The 21393-nt window shown below is 42.6% G+C and overlaps 1 protein-coding gene across 2 annotated transcripts; it reads right to left on the bottom strand.

The window, feature by feature from the left end:
• Nucleotides 1–365: 365 nt before the first annotated feature.
• Nucleotides 366–12364, bottom strand: SLC51B (SLC51 subunit beta). 2 transcript variants are annotated; one of them, XM_063314408.1, is made up of 5 exons: nucleotides 12188–12364; nucleotides 8455–8553; nucleotides 4528–4668; nucleotides 2111–2201; nucleotides 366–1240 (listed from the first exon to the last, which is right to left on the bottom strand). In XM_063314408.1, the coding sequence occupies exons 2-5, from the start codon at nucleotides 8492–8494 to the stop codon at nucleotides 1021–1023; spliced, it is 492 nt and encodes a 163-aa protein (XP_063170478.1). In that variant the 5' UTR covers nucleotides 8495–8553; nucleotides 12188–12364; the 3' UTR covers nucleotides 366–1020. The 2 variants fall into 2 exon arrangements, with proteins under 2 accessions (XP_063170478.1, XP_063170479.1); XM_063314409.1 differs by lacking the exon at nucleotides 12188–12364 and adding an exon at nucleotides 11804–11823.
• Nucleotides 12365–21393: the final 9029 nt, after the last annotated feature.

The following is a 21393-nucleotide window of genomic DNA, read 5'->3' on the forward strand; positions in this document are numbered from 1 at the left end:
AGCTTATTTGGAAAAAAGAGTTGACTGGATTTTCAAGCCAGCAAATTTATGAATCAAAGTTGAACAAGGCATTGGAAGGCCTGGGTTCAAAGTTTGTCTTGCCAGGAACCCTGAAAATCAATAAATAGCTCAATCTTTCTTAATTGGCATGGGGGGGGGGGGATGATCCTTAACAAAGAATGTTCTCCACCTTTTCCAGACTAGATTTCCCAGGATACCTTAAAATGGCACGATGTATATCACCCTTCCTGCCTTCTACATTCTCAACTAAAACCCATCTTGAGTGGGAATTTTGGGAGTGGTAGATGCACCTCATTTGCAGGGCACCCAGTAGGGGAACTTATACTTGACAGAATCAGAGAGAATCAGAATCAGAGAGACCTTGAACTTCTTTCCAGCTCATCTGACAGATTTGTTGGAGAAGCCAGTGAAACACAGCAAAGCAATTCTGGTCACACACCCAGGCTATCTTTCACACAGTATCCTTAATTGGTTATTGAATTAGCCCTTTTTTGGGGTTCAAGCACTACTCAAATAACTAACTGAGCTAGGTTGGCATCGGGGTCTCCCCAAGCATGGTCAAGCAAATCAAGATGGTAACCAAAACTGTCCAAACAAAGCTCTGCCTGGTTTTTATGAGCATTGTTTGGATCGCCCTGTCACGGCCACCATCTTGACTTGTTTGACCCTACCGGCACCCTGGACACAGTACCACTAGACACCAACAAACCAATCAAGGTTAACACTAATGTGAACCAACTGACCAGGCTTAGCATATTGTATGAAGCCACTAGGCTGTCCTAGTTCAACATGTGTGAAAACAGCAGCCGGCACATGAAAAGTTGTGGTGGATTACATATTTTGTGTAACTTGTAACACAAAGGGAGCCAGTGTGTCTCTGCTTTTTGCGGCTCTTTGATCCCGCTTAATGAATTTGGCTTTGAGGCCTGCATTCCAAAAATGGTGACAGCCCAGGAGTCCTGACTGGTCTCACAAAATCCAGAATGCTGACATTAGGTGCTATGCCTCCTCTTCATTTGCATCAGCATACAGGGCTGTTGTGTTTCCGTCCTTCCAGCGTATCATCACCTCTCCTGAGCTTGGTCCTTTTGGAAGCAAATCTTTTCCAGCAGGATCCAAATTCTCTTTGTTTAACAGCACAAATGCTTGCTTCGTTTCTGCCTCATTGGGCAGGCTGACTACGTAGCCCTGTTTGTGTAGGAGCAGGTCCTTCCGGTTTCTGTGGAGAGGGGAAAACAATAATGTCAATTGACCACAGCAAGCTTTCTCCAAGCAATGCCCTCCAGATATGATGGCTGGCAGTAAGGGGGACTTAAAAGCCTCCCTAAATAAGCATGCAAACACATGGGGAAAGTTTGGAAGCCAGGATGGAACTAACCAGGGTTTACATTAGCGTAATCACACTACAAATATAGTATTGGCTTGATCTGTCCAATCTCTACCAGAAGAAGTTCTCTGTGCCTTCAAGTCTGTTTTTTGACTCCTAGTGATTACCTGGACTACTCCCTGAAGTTTTCTTGGTAAGATTTCAGAAGTGGTTTGCCATTGCTTGCCTCCTAGGGCTGAGAAGGAGTGACTGGCCCAAGGTCACCCAGCTGGCTTTGTGCCCAAGGTGGGACTAGAACTCAGGGTCTCCCGGTTTCTAGCTCGGTGCCTTAACCACTACACCAGACTGGCTCAGAAGAAGTTGCGCATGTTGAATATTCTCATCTTTATGAACTTTGGCTGGATTCCTCTTAAACTATAACATATGATGCTTCCTGGGGAGGGAGAATGGTTTCCAGTATACTCTAACTCTACTGTAAAGATAAGCAGAGTTGGCCAGGTTAGTGCAACTTAACTAAGTTAATAAAAGAACTTGCAGCTCTACTTGTACAACATGCAAAGTTTTGTTAGTTTTAACCATGGTGGGTTTTGTGCCTTTGTCTGTTCTGCCCACCCTAACCCTAACCTGCAGTTCAATACATTGTGCAAACTCAGAAAGTGGATTCGTTTGGCCACTGAGGAATCCTGTATTCAGAAGCTGAGGGACCTGATGGATGCCAGCCAAGACCCAGCCTTACCACCCCAAAATCTGACTTGTTCATACCTATTGGCCCTGATATTTGCTCCCAAGAGGACTATGCCAATGAGCAGAACGAGAAACGAAAGGCACAGGATGCAGTAATTCCATGCAGATGCTGAAAGAGAAAATAGTAAGAAATTCATTTTGACCGGTTAATATTGTCCAGGGGCTAAGGCAATTTGTATAGTGCTCCCATTTCCAATTTTGCCCCCACCCCCATCACTAGGGAGGTATCTTGGTAGGGCATCTGTGGAAGGCAAGGGGGAAGTCAAAAAAGTCAAGATGGCAGCTGCAATCACAATAGCTGTGCCCTCCATTCTGGGGTGGAGCTTCAATCGCACGGCTGCAGCCACCCTGTGGACTTTTTTGACTTGCCCCTTGTAGACCAACGCAGAGGTAAAGCTGGCAAAGGAATGCAAGAACTGTTAGGAGATAAGAGACACTTAATGGCATTTCAGCCTTGGGAAAGGAGATAGCACAAGGAGGAGATTCAAAAGATTCAAACGTTTTCAAGAAAAGATGGGACAACCATTTGTCCGAGATGGTATGAGGATTCCTGCCTTGGGCAGGGGGTTGGGCCAGAAAACGCCCAAGGTCCCTTCCAACCCTATGATAGTATGATAGTATAATTCTGTGATTCTGTGGTTCTATGAACATCATTGTGCTTGGTATAAGAGCAGGCAGAAGGAAACTCCATCAGGCTTTCAAGATTCTGTTATTATACCTACAACAATTCTGCCGCCTCACCTGGGATGGGAAGGGAAACAGCTCTTCCTGGGGGTGGCTGGTGGCATAGAGTTCTCCCTACCGAATGTATATTCTCCCACTTGGATTTTATATTTATTTATTATTTTAGTATTTTGGATGTTGACTTTATATGTTGAGGTTTTAAAGGGATAATTTTATTGTAACCACCCAGAGTCCCCCTCTTTGGGGGGAGATGGGAAGTAGTGGAAATTTGAATAATAAATAAATACACAATAAAGTACGTAGAATTCTTGGATTCCTTCTGGGGTGTCTTTCCTGACCTGGCCTCCCTTGAAGAGCTGACAGCCTCTGGATGTCCCTGTAGGTTCATCTAAATGAAAGTGTCCAAAGCATCTTTTGGGCCACCATGGTGGAGGGGAGATTTGGATCTGGGTCTCCTAGTTCAACACTTTACAGTAACTACTTCGCTGAATTGGCTCTCACTGCAGCAACTTGGGTTAATTATTCCACGTGGTTTCATATAGGCAGATCTTGGCTGCAAAAATCTTGATGGCCCTGTCAGCAGTTAAGAGTTAGTTTCTTGAATCTCTTTGCTGCCGTCTTGTAGCCGTATGGCATGTTGTTGTCCTGACATGATAACCCTGGAAGATGACACCCCTTAACAGCTTGACCCAGAAAAATTGCAGGGTGGGGAGGGGGCAGATATACCTGTTAGATATCTGCCCATGCAGAAACTCTGTGAGCCGAAAAAAGGAAACCATTACTCTGTAAGAACTTTCTAATCAGCCCCATAATATTAGTGGCGGTTTTGTAGGTTCATATCTTATATGAGAGCAATGTTTCTCAACCGTGGCAACTTGAAGACTGGGGAATTCCAGGAGCTGAAATCCACACATCTTCAAGTTGCCACGGTTAAGAAACTCTGTACTAGAGAACGGCTAGATTCATCTCACATGTTAAGGTATAATGTGAATTCTTTTCTTTAGGATTAGCCCTAACTTTAACTTTAACTTTAACTTTAACTTTAACTTTAACTTTAACTTTAACTTTAACTTTAACTTTAACTTTAACTTTAACTTTAACTTTAACTTTAACTTTTAAATTAAATTAAATTAAATTAAAACTAGCCCTGAAGTGTAAAAATCACTTAATGTGACTTAATTTTATGTGAGACTCAGGCTGAGGTGGCTTTTTCCAAAACTAAGGCTTTAAGAAATCCTGATTCAGTGTTAAATGTGAATATGGTTGCAACTTAATTTATAGTGCTTTTGCTTTCCAGCTAAAATAAGAGATTGCCCTTTGACCTGCACATGGTGCGAAGCCCCAATTTGTTCAACCATTTTTTGAATCAACCACAAATTCATGCAGCATGCCCAGCTATTAAGATTTAACCAACCACAGCAGCTGTGTTTCCACAGCATAGTAAGTCAAAACTGAGCAAACAACGGCAGTATTCAGATAGCACATTTCACCTTAGCATGCCTAAATGTTTTGTGTGAATGCAGGAACATGGCAGCCTGGTACTATGGGTCAGTCCAGCCAGTGGAATAAGCTCTCAGCCCAAGTCGATAATTGCTGCAAATTCTTTCATTTTCATGGCTTCTTTGAAACACCCACCATGCTCCCCATAACCCTAACAGATCCCACTCCAGATCCAAAGCCTAAGCTAACAGGACTCAGCCTAATTAATTAATTAAAACAAATTCTGTAGTTAAAGTCTTAGAAGGACTTACAGTCTTCTCTTCGGAAAAACCACAGCATCTCCTGCAGCATCTCTGGAGGCACGGTGTCTTCTGGAGGACCGGTGAGGCCTTCCGAGTCCTTCTGGGGTTCTGAGCTGATCACAGCCAGGACACCCAGCTCTGTGTTCAATGCTAGGTTAGAAACCAGGACATGGTAAGTGTTGATGGTGCTTCTATGGATTCACACAACACACCAGTCTAGGCTAAAATGGGGTGGGGTAGAGGGTGGGGGATGGGGGAACCCAGTGTTACCTTTGCAGGTTGTTCCAAACAAGCCATCTCTTTAAGACATTGTAAGTTTTATTTATTTGAACATTGCACATGGAATGAACACTCAGACTTAGCATCTTGATGGAACCTGGCACGCTAAAATATGAGTGATCTGCTTTTGAGCTCTTCATTCTCTTCTTAATAAAACTCTCTCTCTTGACAGGTGCTTCATTATTCTCTCTATTCTTTATGACATCCCTGCACTAACTTTTAATGGTTCTGTGAAAACTGAGCAACCTTGGCCAACAGAACAGCTGGGAGGCACCTCCCCGAAAGCTCTTGCTGTAGGTGAAAGAAGAGAACACTAGCTTCAGAGAAGGCGTAGAGCTTGAAAAGAAGGACAGCGCCCTTGCACATGATCCCACAGGTCCGAAGGCCTTGGATGGTGGCTCAGATTCAGCCAGGTTTCCAGAAATGTCCCATCTCTGTCATGCTGTTCTATATACTGCTGAGTGGACAGGCTATCAGAATAAGAATGTAAGAAGCTCTGGGGGGCAACCTGCGGGCTACAGGGGAGGGAGGAGAAAGGTGGGTGTAGAGGAATATGGAGATAGCCTTGAAGAAGGCATGCAGCAGCCATTATATAAACATCAGCTTGGCCCCGGAAGGGAAGAGGAGGTGAGAAAGAAACTCAAGACTGCACCACTTTCACTCTCCTTGGTATAAAAGGGAGGGAAAAGGAAACTCTGTCAGACCTTCAAGATTCTGTTAATACACCTGCAAGAATGAAGTAGAGTTCCAGTAGTCCTTATGGTGTCTGTTTCCTGCCCTGGAGTACCTCAAAGATCTGACAGTGGGGTTAGCTTTTCTTTCTTTTTGTCATTTTTAAAATACCATTAATGTTTATTGTAGACTAGTGTTTCTCAACCTTGAGAACTTTAAGACGTGTGGACTACAACTCCCAGAATTCTGGGAGTTGAAGTCCAACATCTTAAGGTTGTAGACTATAGTTTTAAGTATTCTTTGTAAACTGCCCAGAGTCCCTCCTTTGGGGCAGGGGAGATGGGCAGTAATAAAAATGTGATAGATAGATAAATAGATAGATAGATAGATAGATAGACAGACAGACAGACAGACAGACAGACAGACAGACAGACAGACAGATTTTTTCCTGGTGAGAAATTGCACCACAAATGCTTCGGAGGGGTGCAAGAATTGCAAAATAAGGCCTTGGGGACTACAGGATGTCTTCCCCTCCCACCACACAAAAAGTTGCAGGCAAACAAGTTGTAGCTGTCATCTAGTCCAATTAATGTGTGGATGAAGAAGAGACTTGTGCAACAATTTGCACACTTCCATCTCTTTTATCCCAGAACACACTGACAGGCATGGACTCCAGGAAGTCTGTTATTCTCTTAATTTAGGGGTGGGGATCCATTTGCTCTTGAAAACAATTCCTGTTTAGTCATAATATGAAATGTGCCTTCCAGACTAAACGATAAAGCCAGTTGCTAGAAGCCAAGAGGGCAAGTTGACCTCCTTTTCAAAGAAAAGGGGGGAAATATGTTTAAAAGAGAAAAGACAGAAAAAGAACTTGGCAGAGAAATATACATTTTGTCCAATTGTAATTAATTTTGGAATGAATTTTGTCCCTCGCTCTTTGGCCAGTGAGAGAACCAAAAAAAAAAAGTGTGCTGGACTTCTGCATTTACCTAACACATTTCATTCATTTCCTAAATGAATCCATTCACTGGGTTTGCAAATACAGTAAATCTTAAACTAACTTAAAGTGCTAGGTTTGTACAACAGGATAAGACACAAAAAGGCTGACCAAGATTTAAACTAACTGAGCTTAGTCTGTTGTGCTGTGAGTCTTTCACTGACTTGGACAAATGTGTCATGTGAACAGATCTGGAGCTGTTTTCTGTAACCGATTTCTCTATTGCAGGATTCATGTTGTACTGCTAGAATACTATTGGTTGCATTAAAGACTAAAAATATGCACAAATAATAATGGCATTAATAAAGGTTCTCCTCTCTGACCAGGTTTCTAACAATCTCAGATAAAAATAAATACCCATCTTGTGTTCCAGTGCACAAACATTCCGAAGTGGTCCTTACCTGCTATGCCATTATAAGGCACTGAAGATGCCTGGGACTTTATACAAACTTCTTGCCCATCCTTATCTAGAGACCATATTCTGTGGTCTGAGCAAATCTATATTTGTTTTATATCACTGTAATAGTTCAAACTGTCCCCACATGATCTTGGGGATCATGTTGGCCTTTGGTACCAAGTATTTCTTTCCTGGAGATTTGTGAAACTCTAGCTAACTCTAATCAAACGAACACTGTGATTATAGTCCAGGAAGCCCTGGGTGTGAAGTGCTGAGTTAGATATACAGCAAGGCTGAAAAATTTTATGACATGGTTTATGAGTTGTGTTCCCATGTTTGGAGAACCTCAAGGTCATGAGATGTCAGATCTCGTGACATTTTCAGCATTGACCATTGAACTGTAGGAAATGATAGCCAATAACTTTTGAAGAGCAAAGAATTTCAGACCCTGACTCATTGACTTAGGGTAGGAACTCTATAGGAGCCACACACTGGGAATGGATGGATGATAACTCATGTGGGCAGAGCCAGGGAGAAATTGGGAAGAGATCTCAAAGCGAGCTGAGTTTGGGTCAAGGGTGAGGTCTACATGCAGCTCTTCAGCCTCAGTTAGTGCATCTGTGGTATACAGGGAGATGAGTAAGAGTCCAATCACTGCAGCATTTCCTTGAACAAGCTCAAAATGAAACACATCAACCTTGTACCTCAATGAGACTTGCATAGGAGAACTCATCTGATTGCTACCACAATGCCTCAATATACTTCTCTTTACAATTACTGATTTATTGATGGGTTTATTGGTTGACTGCACTTTTTTTTACAATACCCAATAGCTGAAGCGCCTTGGAGAGTGAAAAGTACATGTAGTCCTCGACTTACAACCACAATTGGGACTGGAACTTCTGTTGCTAAGTGAGGCAGTCATTAAGTGAGTCACACCCAATTTTATGACCTTTTGCCATGGTCATTAAGTAAATCACATGGTTGTTAAGCAAAGCTGGCTTCCCCCATTGACTTTGCTTGTTGGAAGCCAGCTGGGAAGGTTGCAAATGGCATCACGTGAACCCAGGATGCTACAACCATTGTAAACACATGCCCATTGCCAAGCACCTGAATTTTGATCATGTGACCACAGAGACATTGCAATGGTCATAAGTGCAAGGAGTGGTTTTAAGTCACTTTTTTCAGTGCTTTTGTAACTTTGAGCGGTCGCTAAACTTATGGTCTTAAGCTGAGGACTACCTGTAGAAAGTATTCCTGCAAGGGAGCATATACAGTTCCATATTTCTGCTATCACTATATGTAGAGAGTCACAGATGTGACCTTGAAGCAAACATTCAGAAACCATTATGTGAACAAACAGGACGGAATCATTCCTTAAGTCCTGGGAAGGGAGACAGTATTAAGAAGAGACTCAGGCTGGCTCCTCCCTGGCTCAATGGGGGTTTAAAGGGGAGGGGAAGTAAAACGCAATCAGGCTTTCAAGATGCTGTTACTATAGTCTATCTCAGTAAAGTGAAGTTCTGGTCTTCCTGGTGTGTGTGTTTCTTGATCTGGTCTACCCTGAAGGGCTGACACGCAGTGAGCTCACCGTATACCAGGAAACATAAGGATGTCCAAAATATCCCCATGATGGTTTGAAGCACCCTTCAAGGGGAAGCTCTTCTTTCAAAGGATCCTCAAGTGGAAGCTGGGGAAAGAGAGAAACCACGATGCTCAGTCCTTGAGGATGGTCAGCCTAGCAATAGGCCAGTGGTTCTTGACTCCATTACCCCTTTTCCTGGTGTCAAATAATGCCATTACCCCCACAAAAAATAAAAAACGGACTTTTTTTGCACAAGCATCTGAGCTGTCGCAACTCCAAATTGGATCTTCAACCCATGAACAAGCCATTACAAATGGCTCCATTGCTCCCAAGATATGCCGCAATTTCTCCCTTGAGGGCAATTCCTCCCAGTTTAAGAACTACTGCAATGGACTCTCTCTATTGCAGAAAACCCACAAGGCTTGCAAAAGCAAATCTGCTTTTCCTTGGAAATGATTACTTTCTAGATAGGAACATAATCACATTTCACCAGGTCAGTTAAAAACACAGTGGCTGCATTCCTACACCATATTAAATATAGTTAGGGCTAATCTTAGTTAAATTTGGGGAGCTTAATACAATGTATGAAACCAGACTTATTGATCGGCTGGTTGGTTGGATTGATTGATTGATTTTATAGAAGGCCAAAGGCTATAAAAAGAGAGAGAGAAAGAGAGAGAGAGAAAAGAAATCTACCCAAGAGAGACAGTCACAAGATGTCATATGCATGCCCCCCAAAGGGGCGGAGCTCGCAGTGCAATGCTGTATGTGTTGTGTTGTGTTGAAAGCAGCAGGAGCCTGCAGACTCCCACGCCTGAGTCAAATTCAAACCCAGACCTTCCTGATCATGTTTGGAAAAGGCTGCAATTCAGCAACTGTTTTATTTTATTTTTCCTTTTTGTTATAGTGTTACACATCTTGATACATTGTATTGTTTCAATACAATGATGTTTATATGATATGGTTAGAGATTATTAACATTCTATTATTTAGATAGCTTAAAGTACTGAAAATAGAGAAAGGAAAGAAAAAAAAATCTATCAATATTAATTACAATTTAGGATGTCCTTATTTGGTGTAGTGGTTAAGGCACCGGGCTAGAAACCAGAGACTGGGAATTCTAGTCCTTGGGCCAGTTGCTCTCTCTCAGCCCTAGGAAGGAGGCAATGGCAAACCACTTCCAAAAAACCTTGCCAAGAAAAATGCAGGGACTGGGCCAGGCAGTCTCCAAGAATTGGACATGACCAGATTAAAAAAAAAAAAGGTAACACGCATAAGTAATTCAGCTACCTTTAAGGAGAGATTAATGGCGTGATCATCTAATAGAAAACATAATTTTTCCTTTTCAGGCAGACCTGAACACTCAAGCTAATGCAGAAAGGACAGTGCAAGAATCCACAAGCAGCAGTTTCATCTGGACACAAGAGTGGGACATCCACAGGAGTGCCAAAAAAATCAAGATGGTGGTGATGGCAGTGCTATCAAAGCCCTGCCCCTTTTTAATGTGTGTCACAGGTAAAAATTAGGTGGTGCTTCAATCATACAACCAGACCCTCCATCTTGACTATTTTGAACCCCCTGTGGACACTTTTGGCTGTCTAAGTCTAACCCTGGCTTATAACAGCATGTGGCACAAACTGTAGTTTATTTGACCTGAACCAAGCGATTAATGCACTTTCAGACAGTGCTGATGGTTCCCTGCCTCTGCTAATCAGAGGACGCCATAGCCGAAAGTTTGTCAAATCAAACATTCTCCTTTTCTGTCTATTTTCAGGAAAAAAGGGCAAGAAGCATTGTATTGCAGCAAATTCCATGACCCAAATGTTTGGATTCACTGGAGTTCTCACCTAGTCCACCTCCTGGCTCCTGTTCTCCCATCTTAGCACAGGCAGGACTGGACACAGAACCAAAATCACAAATCCTGACATGCCATCTTCAGCAATTTTGAAAGGGAGAGAAACATGCCACTGTGGCGAGCCGAAATTTGGGTGAAGAGCAGAAGGAGGAATGAGAAAGTAGAAGAAAGAGGAGGAGAAGGGGAAGGAGGAGAAGGAAAAGGAGGAGGAGGAGGAGGAGAAGGGGAAGGGGAAAATGGGAAGGAGAAGGAGAAAAGGGAGGGGGAGGGGAGGGGAGAAATGTATAGGAGGAGGAGATAGACAAGGAAAGGGAAGGGGTTGGAGGAAGAGAGTTGTTCAAGCTTTTTTCTGGCCATTGCTTTAGGTGCAGTTCTCTGCAGTCGACAATGGCCCAGCCCTCCTTGCCTGCTCTGAGTGAGAATTCTGCCTGGGGTGCCTTTCAAGGACACTCCCCCCATCTCAGCCTTGCTGCCTGTGGCAGGGAGCCACAGATCCTCTTGGCCAGTGACCTCTGTAATCACTTCCATTCTTGCTACATTCCTCGACTTTACCTTCTTTACAACTCAAAGTTCATATTGCATGACTAAAAAAAAAATTGTCCCTTGGACAAAAACCAAAACTGAAAGAGGCACATGACGTTCTCTCTCTTCTTCTGTAAGTCTAATTCTAATCTATGCCTTCCTTGATTCATTACATTTTTATTCCACTGTCATCTGCAAGGATGATCTTCAGCCTACATCTTACCCTGAGTATGAACCGCTGTGGCCTGCCTCTGCAGCTCTTAAGAGTTAGTATCCAGAGTAAAAAAAAAAAAAAAAGTCACTGAAAAAGCTGTGTTCACACAACACAGTCAGGTAAAGAGCTGAAGTGTCAGATACACAATATTCTAAGCTTGATTTCTGTTAATTTTGGTGGGGTTTTCCCCTGGCTGAGCATGTGAGGCAGACCACACATTTGGTGTACTCCTGATTCAGTGTATTGCACAAGCCTGAAAAGTCAAATATCAAGCATGGTTCGTTATAGGGATATGCCAAAATCTTCATCTGTCCTGCTTCCTCCCTCCATTTCCCTGATGCAGCAGACTTCACTTCCATATCTGATCCTGCTCTGGGGGATTTTCCCGACAGAACTTAATGCTCTCAGTCTCTTTCCTTCCTTAATGGATTTTTTGGATGGAATGGGGAAAACACACACACACACACAGCAAAAACAGAAGAAGCAAGAGATCACACAGGTATTACTTGGATCTCATTACATTTTATATTTACATTTGTTGATACTAATATTGACGGATGAATGATATTATTCATGATTTGATAGAATTTTAAACTGTTTTATTGTGAACCTCCCAGAGTCCTCTGTATGGGGGAGATGGGCGGTAATAAAAATATGATAGATAGATAAATAAACAAATAAATTACAAAGGGAAGACAGTGATTTACAAAGACATTCTCCCCTTTAAAAAATCTGAAGCAGGTGAACGGTGCATTACTGCTTACCTGACCTTCTTTCGGTAAGCTACTGTTTTCTTTAGCTGATGCTTATCATTACACTCTGCCTATTCCTTTTCTAAGGAGCACATCCAGTCCATGCACCAAAGCACACTGATGCAGGCGCAAGCCAACGCAGGTGTACACGCTAGGGATGAATCTGAATTTGAACTGAGACAGATTCCATCAAAGTTCTGGAGTCTCAGGCCAAGTGAAAGAGAAGATCAACACAAGCAGCCAACACAGAGGCTCTTCACAGCGCTTTTCGCATGCCTGGCACAACGATTACACTTCCCTCTCCCTCTTTTAAAACGCAGCCGTTGTCCTCTTGGCCCCATGGAGTTTCTGAGCTTCATTTTGCTCTTCCTGACCAATCTTTAAGAAGGAACTCACCAAAAGATCTGCTGCTTGGTCCAGACGAATGGAAGACTGCAAGATGTTATCCCCAGTGGCGGAAGACTGTGTGCCCCTGAAGCGTTGGGAGCACCTGGCAGGTTGGGAGAACCCTCAGACGCTGCAACTTATGAGATGGAGTAATTCATTGCCCTTCCTTGCGGCTCAGAGAAGTTGTCACCCAGGGGAAAGGCATTTTCAAAGTCTCTGCACCCGTCACACCCACACAGCTTCCAGCCAAAGGTGAGTGAACTCTTTCCCAATCAGAGCCTCTTGGCCCCTTGTCAAAAGAGGGAGGCGTGATTCTGTTTCGGCCCAGAGAATGCCGTAGGCGGGAAAAGCCATTCTGCTCCTGAAAGTGTTTCTTTAATTAACAATGATGCCATTATTATCAATGGCATTTTTCCCATGGTCACAAAATGAAAATTCACCGCCAGCTCACAGCTAGACACATAGCCTTCCATGTGAGACTGTCTTTTATCTGAACTCCTCTTTTAAGATGCTCCAGAACAAGAGTGAAAGGTGAAAGGTGAAGGGTCCCCTGTGCAAGCACCGAGTCATGTCTGACCCTAGATTTTATTTGACAAAAATTATCTCCATTTCTTTACATACATGTGATCTCTCTCTCCTTCTCTCTCTCTCTCTCTCTCCATCTCTCTCTATCTATCCTCTCTCTCTCTCTCTCATCTATACAAGTATATCTCTATTCTTCTATCTCTGTTTAGATATCAACTCTGTCTATCATTTCTCTCTCTATCTCCATCCATCCATCAATCCACCCACCCATTGCTATCCATGGGGGGGGGGGAGGCGGTGTCAAACTAATCTGTTTGATGAAAGCAGCACTGTGCCATCATGACACAACCCTGACCCCTTTTGTACTGTTTGTCTCACAGTATCACAGCGTGTCCAAAAGATGAAATTGAGGTGAGCAGTGCAAAACTGCTTTCATCGTTTTGTTTAAAGCAGGAGTCTGGGGACACCCTTGTATCTACTGTAGGCCTCCATTCCCAGCCACAGTGATGCCAAAATCCTGAAACACGCATTGTGACATCACAACACAAGCTCCATTAGTTGTACTTGTGTCATGGTGTTGCAAACAAGTACATAAGGGGTAGTTTGCATCACAATGAAGGGACACATATTTCATCACTTGCCCGTTGCCTAGGGTCACCAATGAAGTTTTTTGAGTGTGTCCCCCACGCCCATGCCACTCAAAGCCAAAAATGGATTTCAGCCCGCAAAAGACTGTACTCTGCACTAGCAGAAATGTCAGAATTGGGAGATTTCCGAATGCCTTGTTGCATTTGTAGAAGCGTAGGATACTTGTTGGACCAGGGACATATTTAGACTGTATTACGAACGTTCACAAAACGGCAGGCATGGTCAGACACTAAACACCCACTTACAAGACCCCCTAGCTGCTTTCCATCATGCTAAAGTGACTTAGGCATAGCCCACATAAAGAAATATAATGCTAGATGCTGGCATTTTGCTTTGCAGCATGCCAACTTCCTATTTATTTTCATCTCCTTTTTTTTTAACTTAAAAAAAGGTGTGGTGGGACAGGAAGCCTGGTAAGTACCAAGAAAGAAATCTGGGGGTAGGGGCAAAGTTGTCCCTGGACAACATTGTTCTACTAGAAGAGCAAGTATAAACTATAAATGAAATACTATTCAGAATGTCTGTGAAGCCATTTCCTGGGGAAGAGAAGGTGACCCTGTCACTTGACCAAGAGACGTAGTCAGCTCCTTTCTTGATGCCTTCAGGGCCCAATAAAGGACTTCTCCCCATTTATACTGTATCTAAGCAAGAACAAACATGCCCATGTCACCTTTTCCTGCTGATGTTGCTTTCAGACCGTTCCCAGGCCAAGGAGGGGCCCAACTTCACTCATCCATAGCTGTACCAGTTTCAAAGTAGTGGTGTCCCAGGTTTTTTATACCCTCCAAGGACAGCCTCAACATGTGTAAAATCAATGAAGCTTCATCCCCCGTTTCCTTGCAGGGAAGTTAGGGACTGCAGGGAAACTGAGGCAGGAGAGGCATTGGCAAGGACAGGGTGTCTGCGAGACTTTTATTTTATTTTACTTTACTTTATTTTATTTTCTATTCCACCTTTATTATTTTCATAAATAGCTCAAGGCAGCGAACATACCAAATACTCCTTCCTTCTCCTATTTTCCCCACAACAACCACCCTGTGAGGTGGGTTGGGCTGATAGAGAGTGACTGGCCCAAGGTCACCCAGCCGGCTTTCATGCCTAAGGTGGGACTGGAACTCACAGTCTCCTGGTTTCTAGCCCATTGCCTCAACCACTAGACCAAACTGGCTCTCATGGTCAGAAAAGTCAAGTTGGCAGCCACCATGGTGCAATTGAAGCTCTGCTGGGTTTTTATGTTGAACTTATACTTCTGTAACTTCCCAGGAGAGAAAATGGAGGAAGGAATTAGACACAGAAAGGGGATTTTTGGCTTGGGAGAATACGGAAAAGGTCACAGATCCAGTCCTGGTATTCAACATTCTTCCAAGACAGTGAAACAACCAAAACTGATGAACTTTATCTAAGAAAGGAAGGTCCGATTCTGCCCCAGGGTCCCCTCGTGATTCTTCCATCCATTCCATTAGCTCGCATTTTTTTTTCTAGAGAAAATAAGAATAAGATTGCACAGAGTAAGGAGCAGGAGCAGCTGCTCTCATGGATGGCTCAGTTGAATGTACAGTATGGCAAAACAATGTTTGCTGACAACATAAACTGTCATCTCAGCCTTTGAGCAATGAGTATCCCTTAAAAAGAATCTGGCTGGATGAAAAAGCAGCGATGAGGATTTTGCTCCAACAGAAAGTCCCCCTGTCTTTATGGAAGCCGAAGCAGACAACCTAGAAAAGCCACATTCCTCAGGACAGAGAGCTAATAAATCCCAGGCTAATAAAGGTGTAAAGGTTCCTCATCAAAGCTTGCTCGCTCCCTGCAATTAAATCAGGTGGCTCTTCATCTATCTTTGAATAGCCATAATTCCTGTCACTGATTCTCCCAAAGAACAATCATAAGCCCTTCGGGACACCTTCTTCTCTGCCACCAATAGATTTATGTATGGTGGCCAATGAATCCTACTGACTTTCAAGCAAGCTATGATACCTCCTATGCTGCTTAAAATGAAACCATTTCTTGCCAATTAGAGATTTTTGTGGTGGAATGGCAACCCGTTGGGTTATTTTTGAACTGCACAGTCCTCCAAATCATAAACCTGTTGTTAATGACAGGAGTGCCTCTCCTTATTTGTCCTTAATTAAGCCAGGCCATGGGAGTAAAACTGATATGCAGAATGAAGTCAAGTTAATGTCTATGAAGCTGATGAAGTGGTACTTACCGGTGGCGTTGGATCCCTGCTCAAAGTAGAGCAAGAAGATACTTTATAAAGGCTGGATAACCTTAGGAGAACTTCATTAGCTACTATTGCTCCTGCTGAGCCATTCATGGAGCTGGTGTCACCTAAAACATTGTGTCATCATCTTTCTTCAGGAGATGAGGAGTTGGCTTTACCAGATGATCAGAAGATGGAGCCTTCATGATAACGCTGAACAGAACTTCCTAGATTCTAATAAGCATCCTTATGGAAGCTCAGTCTCAAATCTTGTTGAGCCCACCCATCCTGTACCTTTTCCTTCAAATTTGAATGTCCTTAAAGAAACACATTCAATCTTCCAACTGAAGGCTACCTGCTAGTCTCAAAGGGCATTAAACTCTGCAACAATTGAGGCAGTTCCACCTGTGAGCCCATGCTTTTCCCAGGTCTCCGTTGCTGCAAAGCAAACTCCTGAAAAGCCCCCATCTGCTGTAATTGGAGACACCACAGGACTGATCAGATCATCAGTTGAGATACTGACACCAACTGATTCTCCAGTGATAATGGTTCAATTTCCATTCTCTCTTGGAACATAGCTGGCTGGAAAGTGAAGAATATGGGTGCTTCCTTTCTGAAATACAGTATATTAGTGCCTTTGGTATCTTATTGCTCCAGGAAATGTGCGCCATTTATTTTTATCTGGATATACCCTCTATACACTCAAGGCACTACCCAGTGTAAAAAATGGAAGACCTTTAGGAGGTTTGAACATAATGGTTACCACAACATTTAACATCTCTTTGACCATGTTGGAGCCATGTGCCAGCGTGGTTCTAGCCCTTCAGTCTCATCTTAAGCCACACAATATGTTACTGATCAATATATAACTTCCCCCATTACACAGATATAATAAAGTTAATCATCCCTGAGATCTTCTTGACAATTATATTACTGGCCATTTTGCCAGTACCCAGATGCACTAGTGATTATGGCTGGTGATTTGAATGCTCCCACTGGGGAGTCAGATGCTTTCTTACAAACTTGTTTTAATTTGTGTCCTCCCCCCAAAGAAGGAGTTTGCCCTTTACACACTCAACATTCTAAAGATGAACACTGTAAGATGGCAGGCTTCCAACTGGCCCAGTTTATAGATAGTCTAGGTTGGATTATGCTAAATGGCTCTGCAAGGAGAGACTTGAGAGCCAGTTTGGTGTAGCAGTGAAAGCACCAGGCTAGAAACTGGGAGACTGTGAGTTCTAGTCCCGCCTTAGGCATGAAGCCAGCTGGGTGACCTTGGGCCAGTCACTTTCTCTCAGCCCTAGGAAGGAGGCAATGGAAACCACTTCTGAAAAAACTAGCCAGGAAGACTGCAGGGACTTGTCCAGGCAGTCTCCGAGAATCTGACAGGATTGAACAGATAAAAAAAAAAAAAAGGAGAGACTTCAATGCTGAACTAACCTGGGGCTCCAAAAGAGACAGTGTGATTGACTGCATTACAGTTCTATGTATTTACGCTAATTGAATAACCTATTTGTAGGTTGGAAATCACCCTGATGATGACCATTTCTCATTCATCTGCCAGCTGAATCCTAAAACAATGACTAAGTTTCTAGTTGTAGCTCACCGTCCCCTCATGGCCACAATAAAAGGGCACATTTAGATTTTTTTTTTCCAAGCAGCAAAAAACTCTGTTGAATTCAGAACCCCTCCTTCAACTCTGCTCCCAAATTTATTTAGCTGGTCCCTCTGAACAGGTTATCACATTATTAGCCTATCATTCCATCAACTCGCTCAAGCCCCCCTCGTGTGAGATCCAAGCCTTGGTTTGATGCAGATTGTTCTAAAACAAACAAACAAAAAACCCTCATTACTGTTTGATCTGACAGGTCATTAGGTTCCTTTCAGTCATCAAAGAGCATAAGAAGATCTATAACGTTATTTTAAAATCAGAAACAGACCAAGAATTGAGAGAGGATTGGGGGAGATTAATTGCAGCAGTGAAATTTTAAGAATCCTGCCTTGTTCTGGTCCCTGTTTAACTGCTGTCCATGAGTCCTGTCTGCCCAATACCTGCAGAGATTTGAGAGAATTACTTTCAAAGCATTTTCAACGTAGAATTATTAAATAACCCAGTGGTGGTCCCCCACTGTAATGTATCTCCTGAAAAGCCATTTGTGTCTAGAGCAGAGGTTAAGGATCTCATCTTACAATTGAAACCTGGAAAAGCTCCTGGAGGTGATTTCATCCTTCTACAGTTCCTAAAGGAAAATAAAGAACTAGTAGCAAACTCCTTTAGGGTGTCTCTGGAGAGCCTCTGCTCATGATGGAGAAAAATTTCTAAGAGGGAACTTCTGATTTATTTATCCCATTTTCAACTTAAAGTTTCTCTCTCCCTTCTCAAGAGGAGATTGTTTTGTTTATTCAAGCAGGACACAAGAGTAATTCAGTCTCCAAATACTTTATTATGGGTTTGCAAAGCCAGGTCAAGCACACATCAACATGATCAGCAACATTTCATAGGCAAGACATTGATACAAGAAAACAGGGTGTACAGCAAACAACAATATAACATGATTGGTTACAAAAGGTTTAAAATAGATTTTAAAAACCACAACTAACCACAACTTTCTGCTAGTCTAATTGTCTGATCGATTTCCTCTTGAAATCTTGCTGGCTGGAGAATGGGAGTCTAAGTCCACACATCTTAAAGTTGTCAAGGTTGAGAAACACTGTTTTAGACCACTGCTTGTGGGCACTCTGGGCAAGGAGCATGTCAATTTCCTGCCAGCTTCAGGAGGGATGGAGAGGATCTCATTTCAGTGTCAAAGGCTTGACGAGAAACAGAAATGGACCCACAGTTGACCACAGGCCTTCCTAAAAGAATGGGAGCTGGGCAGAAGAATTTCCCTGCTATGTTTTGTGTGATATGATAGAACGACGCCACTGTACAAAACACCCCCCAAAGATTATATTCACTTGCTGAATCTCTTTATTTCTGACTCAAACTGCCAACAGGGTAATCATGACATCAGCACAGACTTATGTATATTCAACATCATCATTAAGTCATTTCCCTGATGACCACTGTTCTCCGCTCATGTTATCTCCTTCAAGAACACAGGTAGAAGGTTATATCCATTTAGATCCATTTCTCTTTCTATTTTTCTCAGCCTGGCAATCAGAACCTGCTGCAAATTCTGCACTGCATCATTGCTTGATGAAGCAGCAGGGATCCTGCCAGGAATATCCTTGGTGATTTTATTTCTGTCCCGTTTTGCCCTTGATACTCCTTGGAAGAAAGTGCAATCTGACTGTGGTATATTTACTTAGGTTTATCTGCCCTCGAAAGTGTTCTTTTTGCAGGGTCTTTAACCCTGACTCTTGGTTACAGAATAACTAGGGTTGTAAACCTACACACAGCACACTCAGTAGCATTTATGTTTCAGGATGCATCTGTAGGATTGCACTTTGAGTCACCTCTCTTGACCCTAAAAGTTAAGTCATTTTTTTTAAAAAAAATCTTGATTTAAACATTTGTTTCTTTTATTAGTTTATAACCCAAGAGACATTGGATTTCTATAATGGAAATAAGCAACAGTTCTGAACTATAGTTTTATAATGCACTCATAGGTTACCAAGTAATTTAAAACAATTTCAAAAAGCAGCACAGGGATATGAATTTTTTTATAGTTCCCAAAGTTCTGCAACCTGATAATTTTGTTTTAGGAATGTAAAAAGCAGAGATCAAAGTTTGAAGTTATTACTTTGGTTCTCAGTTCCTTATGTGCATGAAACTTAAAAACAGGACTCAGTTATTAAACAGACCTACAATTTAAATACAGATGCACCAAAATTAAACACAGAATAAACCCATATCATATCTATCCTCTTCAGGATTCACTGTCATCATCACTGCCAAGTATCTAATCAAAATAATTTCTTTTTAAACTGGGGGGAATCCAAGCCCTGCTTGATGCAGAAAATCCAGATAGACTATTCCTGATAGATCAGCTTACCCCCAACTTGGGGCTCTCTAGCCATGTGGGTCTTAAAATCCCAAATTGCCAGGCAAAAAAATGCCAAAAGTTTGTATAAGAAGATGGAGAAGGTGATAAGGTTTTGGTCAAAATCTTCTGAAAACCTCAGCATTTAAGCCTAGTTTTTGTCTCTCTGAAGCATAAAGGGGAAAGAAGGCCATCCGGCTCAAACTCAGCTCCTGGTGATTTCACAGATATGTCTGTGCAGTTTTCTTGGCACTGGGAAAGAAGTGGTTTGAGTTGCCTTCTTTCAGGATGTTTTTCCTGAATCTGTTCCACAACCCTGGGATTTCCTGGTGATGTCCCATCCAATTCCAATCCACTTTAGCTTTTATTTTAGATCAGCCAAGCTTGACTAGGTGGGGGTTCTCTATGTGGGAGCCCATTAAATATTTAAGGAGTGTTATCACCTCCCCAAACCATTTTCCTTTTGTTAGATATGAAAATCACGGAAACTGGACCAGAGATTTCTGAAAAGGAACTTACTTTATTTGAAGCGGTTTGCAAAGCGCGGTGGGCACCTTGACCAGGCTACGCAGAGTCCGATCAAAAGGAAAGATGCCACACACAAAATTACAAATACACACTTTCTTATACCTTTCCCTGTCCAGCCTCCCCCCTCTCCTTTCTGGCCTGTTTACCCATTGGCTGGGCACTCAGACGCACAATCTTCCGACCGCCTCATTCCCTGGACCCCTCTATCTTATTTTGCTTATGCTTGTAAAAGCCTATTTTGAAGCATTTGAAACATTCCAAGGTTTTCACACAGTGAAATCCTCATAGGACAATATCTCATATGGTTACATTTACTCTATCTCCTTGCTTAGCACACCCTGGAGGAGCCTTTGTTCATATGTCTCCTCTGTTGGTCAGTGTTAGGCTAATTAGTTAGAGACCAATTGCTTCCCTTTGTTTCTTTTGAAAGAGTTCTTACTTGTAAGCCACCTCATTAGCCCAAGGCTTTTACACATGTAAACCTTTACCTGTGTTAACTGTCTCTTTCTGTCTCCGTGTTAGTTTAATTATTTATCATTGTGTTACTCACTAGCTTACACATACTGCTTCTTTGCTATTATCTAATATTAGTATTTACACCTTAAAATCTTTCCCAACCAAGATCTATATGATATTGCCTTATAATATCAATAATAATTGGTATTATTATTATTTTTACAAATTGTATTATTTCATATACCACACTTTCCCCTGTCAATGTTGTTTGATTCCTATTTTTTACAAGGGTTTGAAAAGTGTCCACAGGCAGTTGTCTTCCTTAAATACTTTGGATGGGGAGGGGGCGTTGCACTCTGATATGCTCAGGAGCCTGACCTGTGACCCTGATGGGAGATTCCAGGGCAGCTGGACAGCTGCCACTGTTTTGAATGTGGGTTGTTGTGCTTTCAGGAAGAAACAGCAGGCAGCACCTCATATTGCCCCCCCCCCCAACAACCATTTTTTGCTCAGTTCCAAAGCTGTCCCTGTAGAATTTCTGCCTGCAGTGCAGTGCAGTAGTTGGTATCATGGGCAGAACTTTCTCCCTGTTTGCAAAGATGCATTAACACTCCAGCTCCACTCCACTTTGCACTACCCTGCTAACCAGTTGCAAGTCTTCTGTCTGCAGGCTAAAGCAGGATAGTGTTAACTTTGGTTAGTTTATTTGAGGCTCAGTGTGATGGACAGCAGCAACTGGTACATAATCTTTGCAGGAATCCAGAAAACAGGTGAATTCAGTCACCAAGTCGAGCGTGACCTCTGAACGTAGCCTCTTGGACGCTCAACTGGACAGCCTCCCTAACTGCGCTCAAAGAGGTCGCCAAGGTTAC

This window comes from Candoia aspera, chromosome 13 (assembly GCF_035149785.1).
Source record: "Candoia aspera isolate rCanAsp1 chromosome 13, rCanAsp1.hap2, whole genome shotgun sequence".
Lineage (NCBI taxonomy): Eukaryota > Metazoa > Chordata > Lepidosauria > Squamata > Boidae > Candoia > Candoia aspera.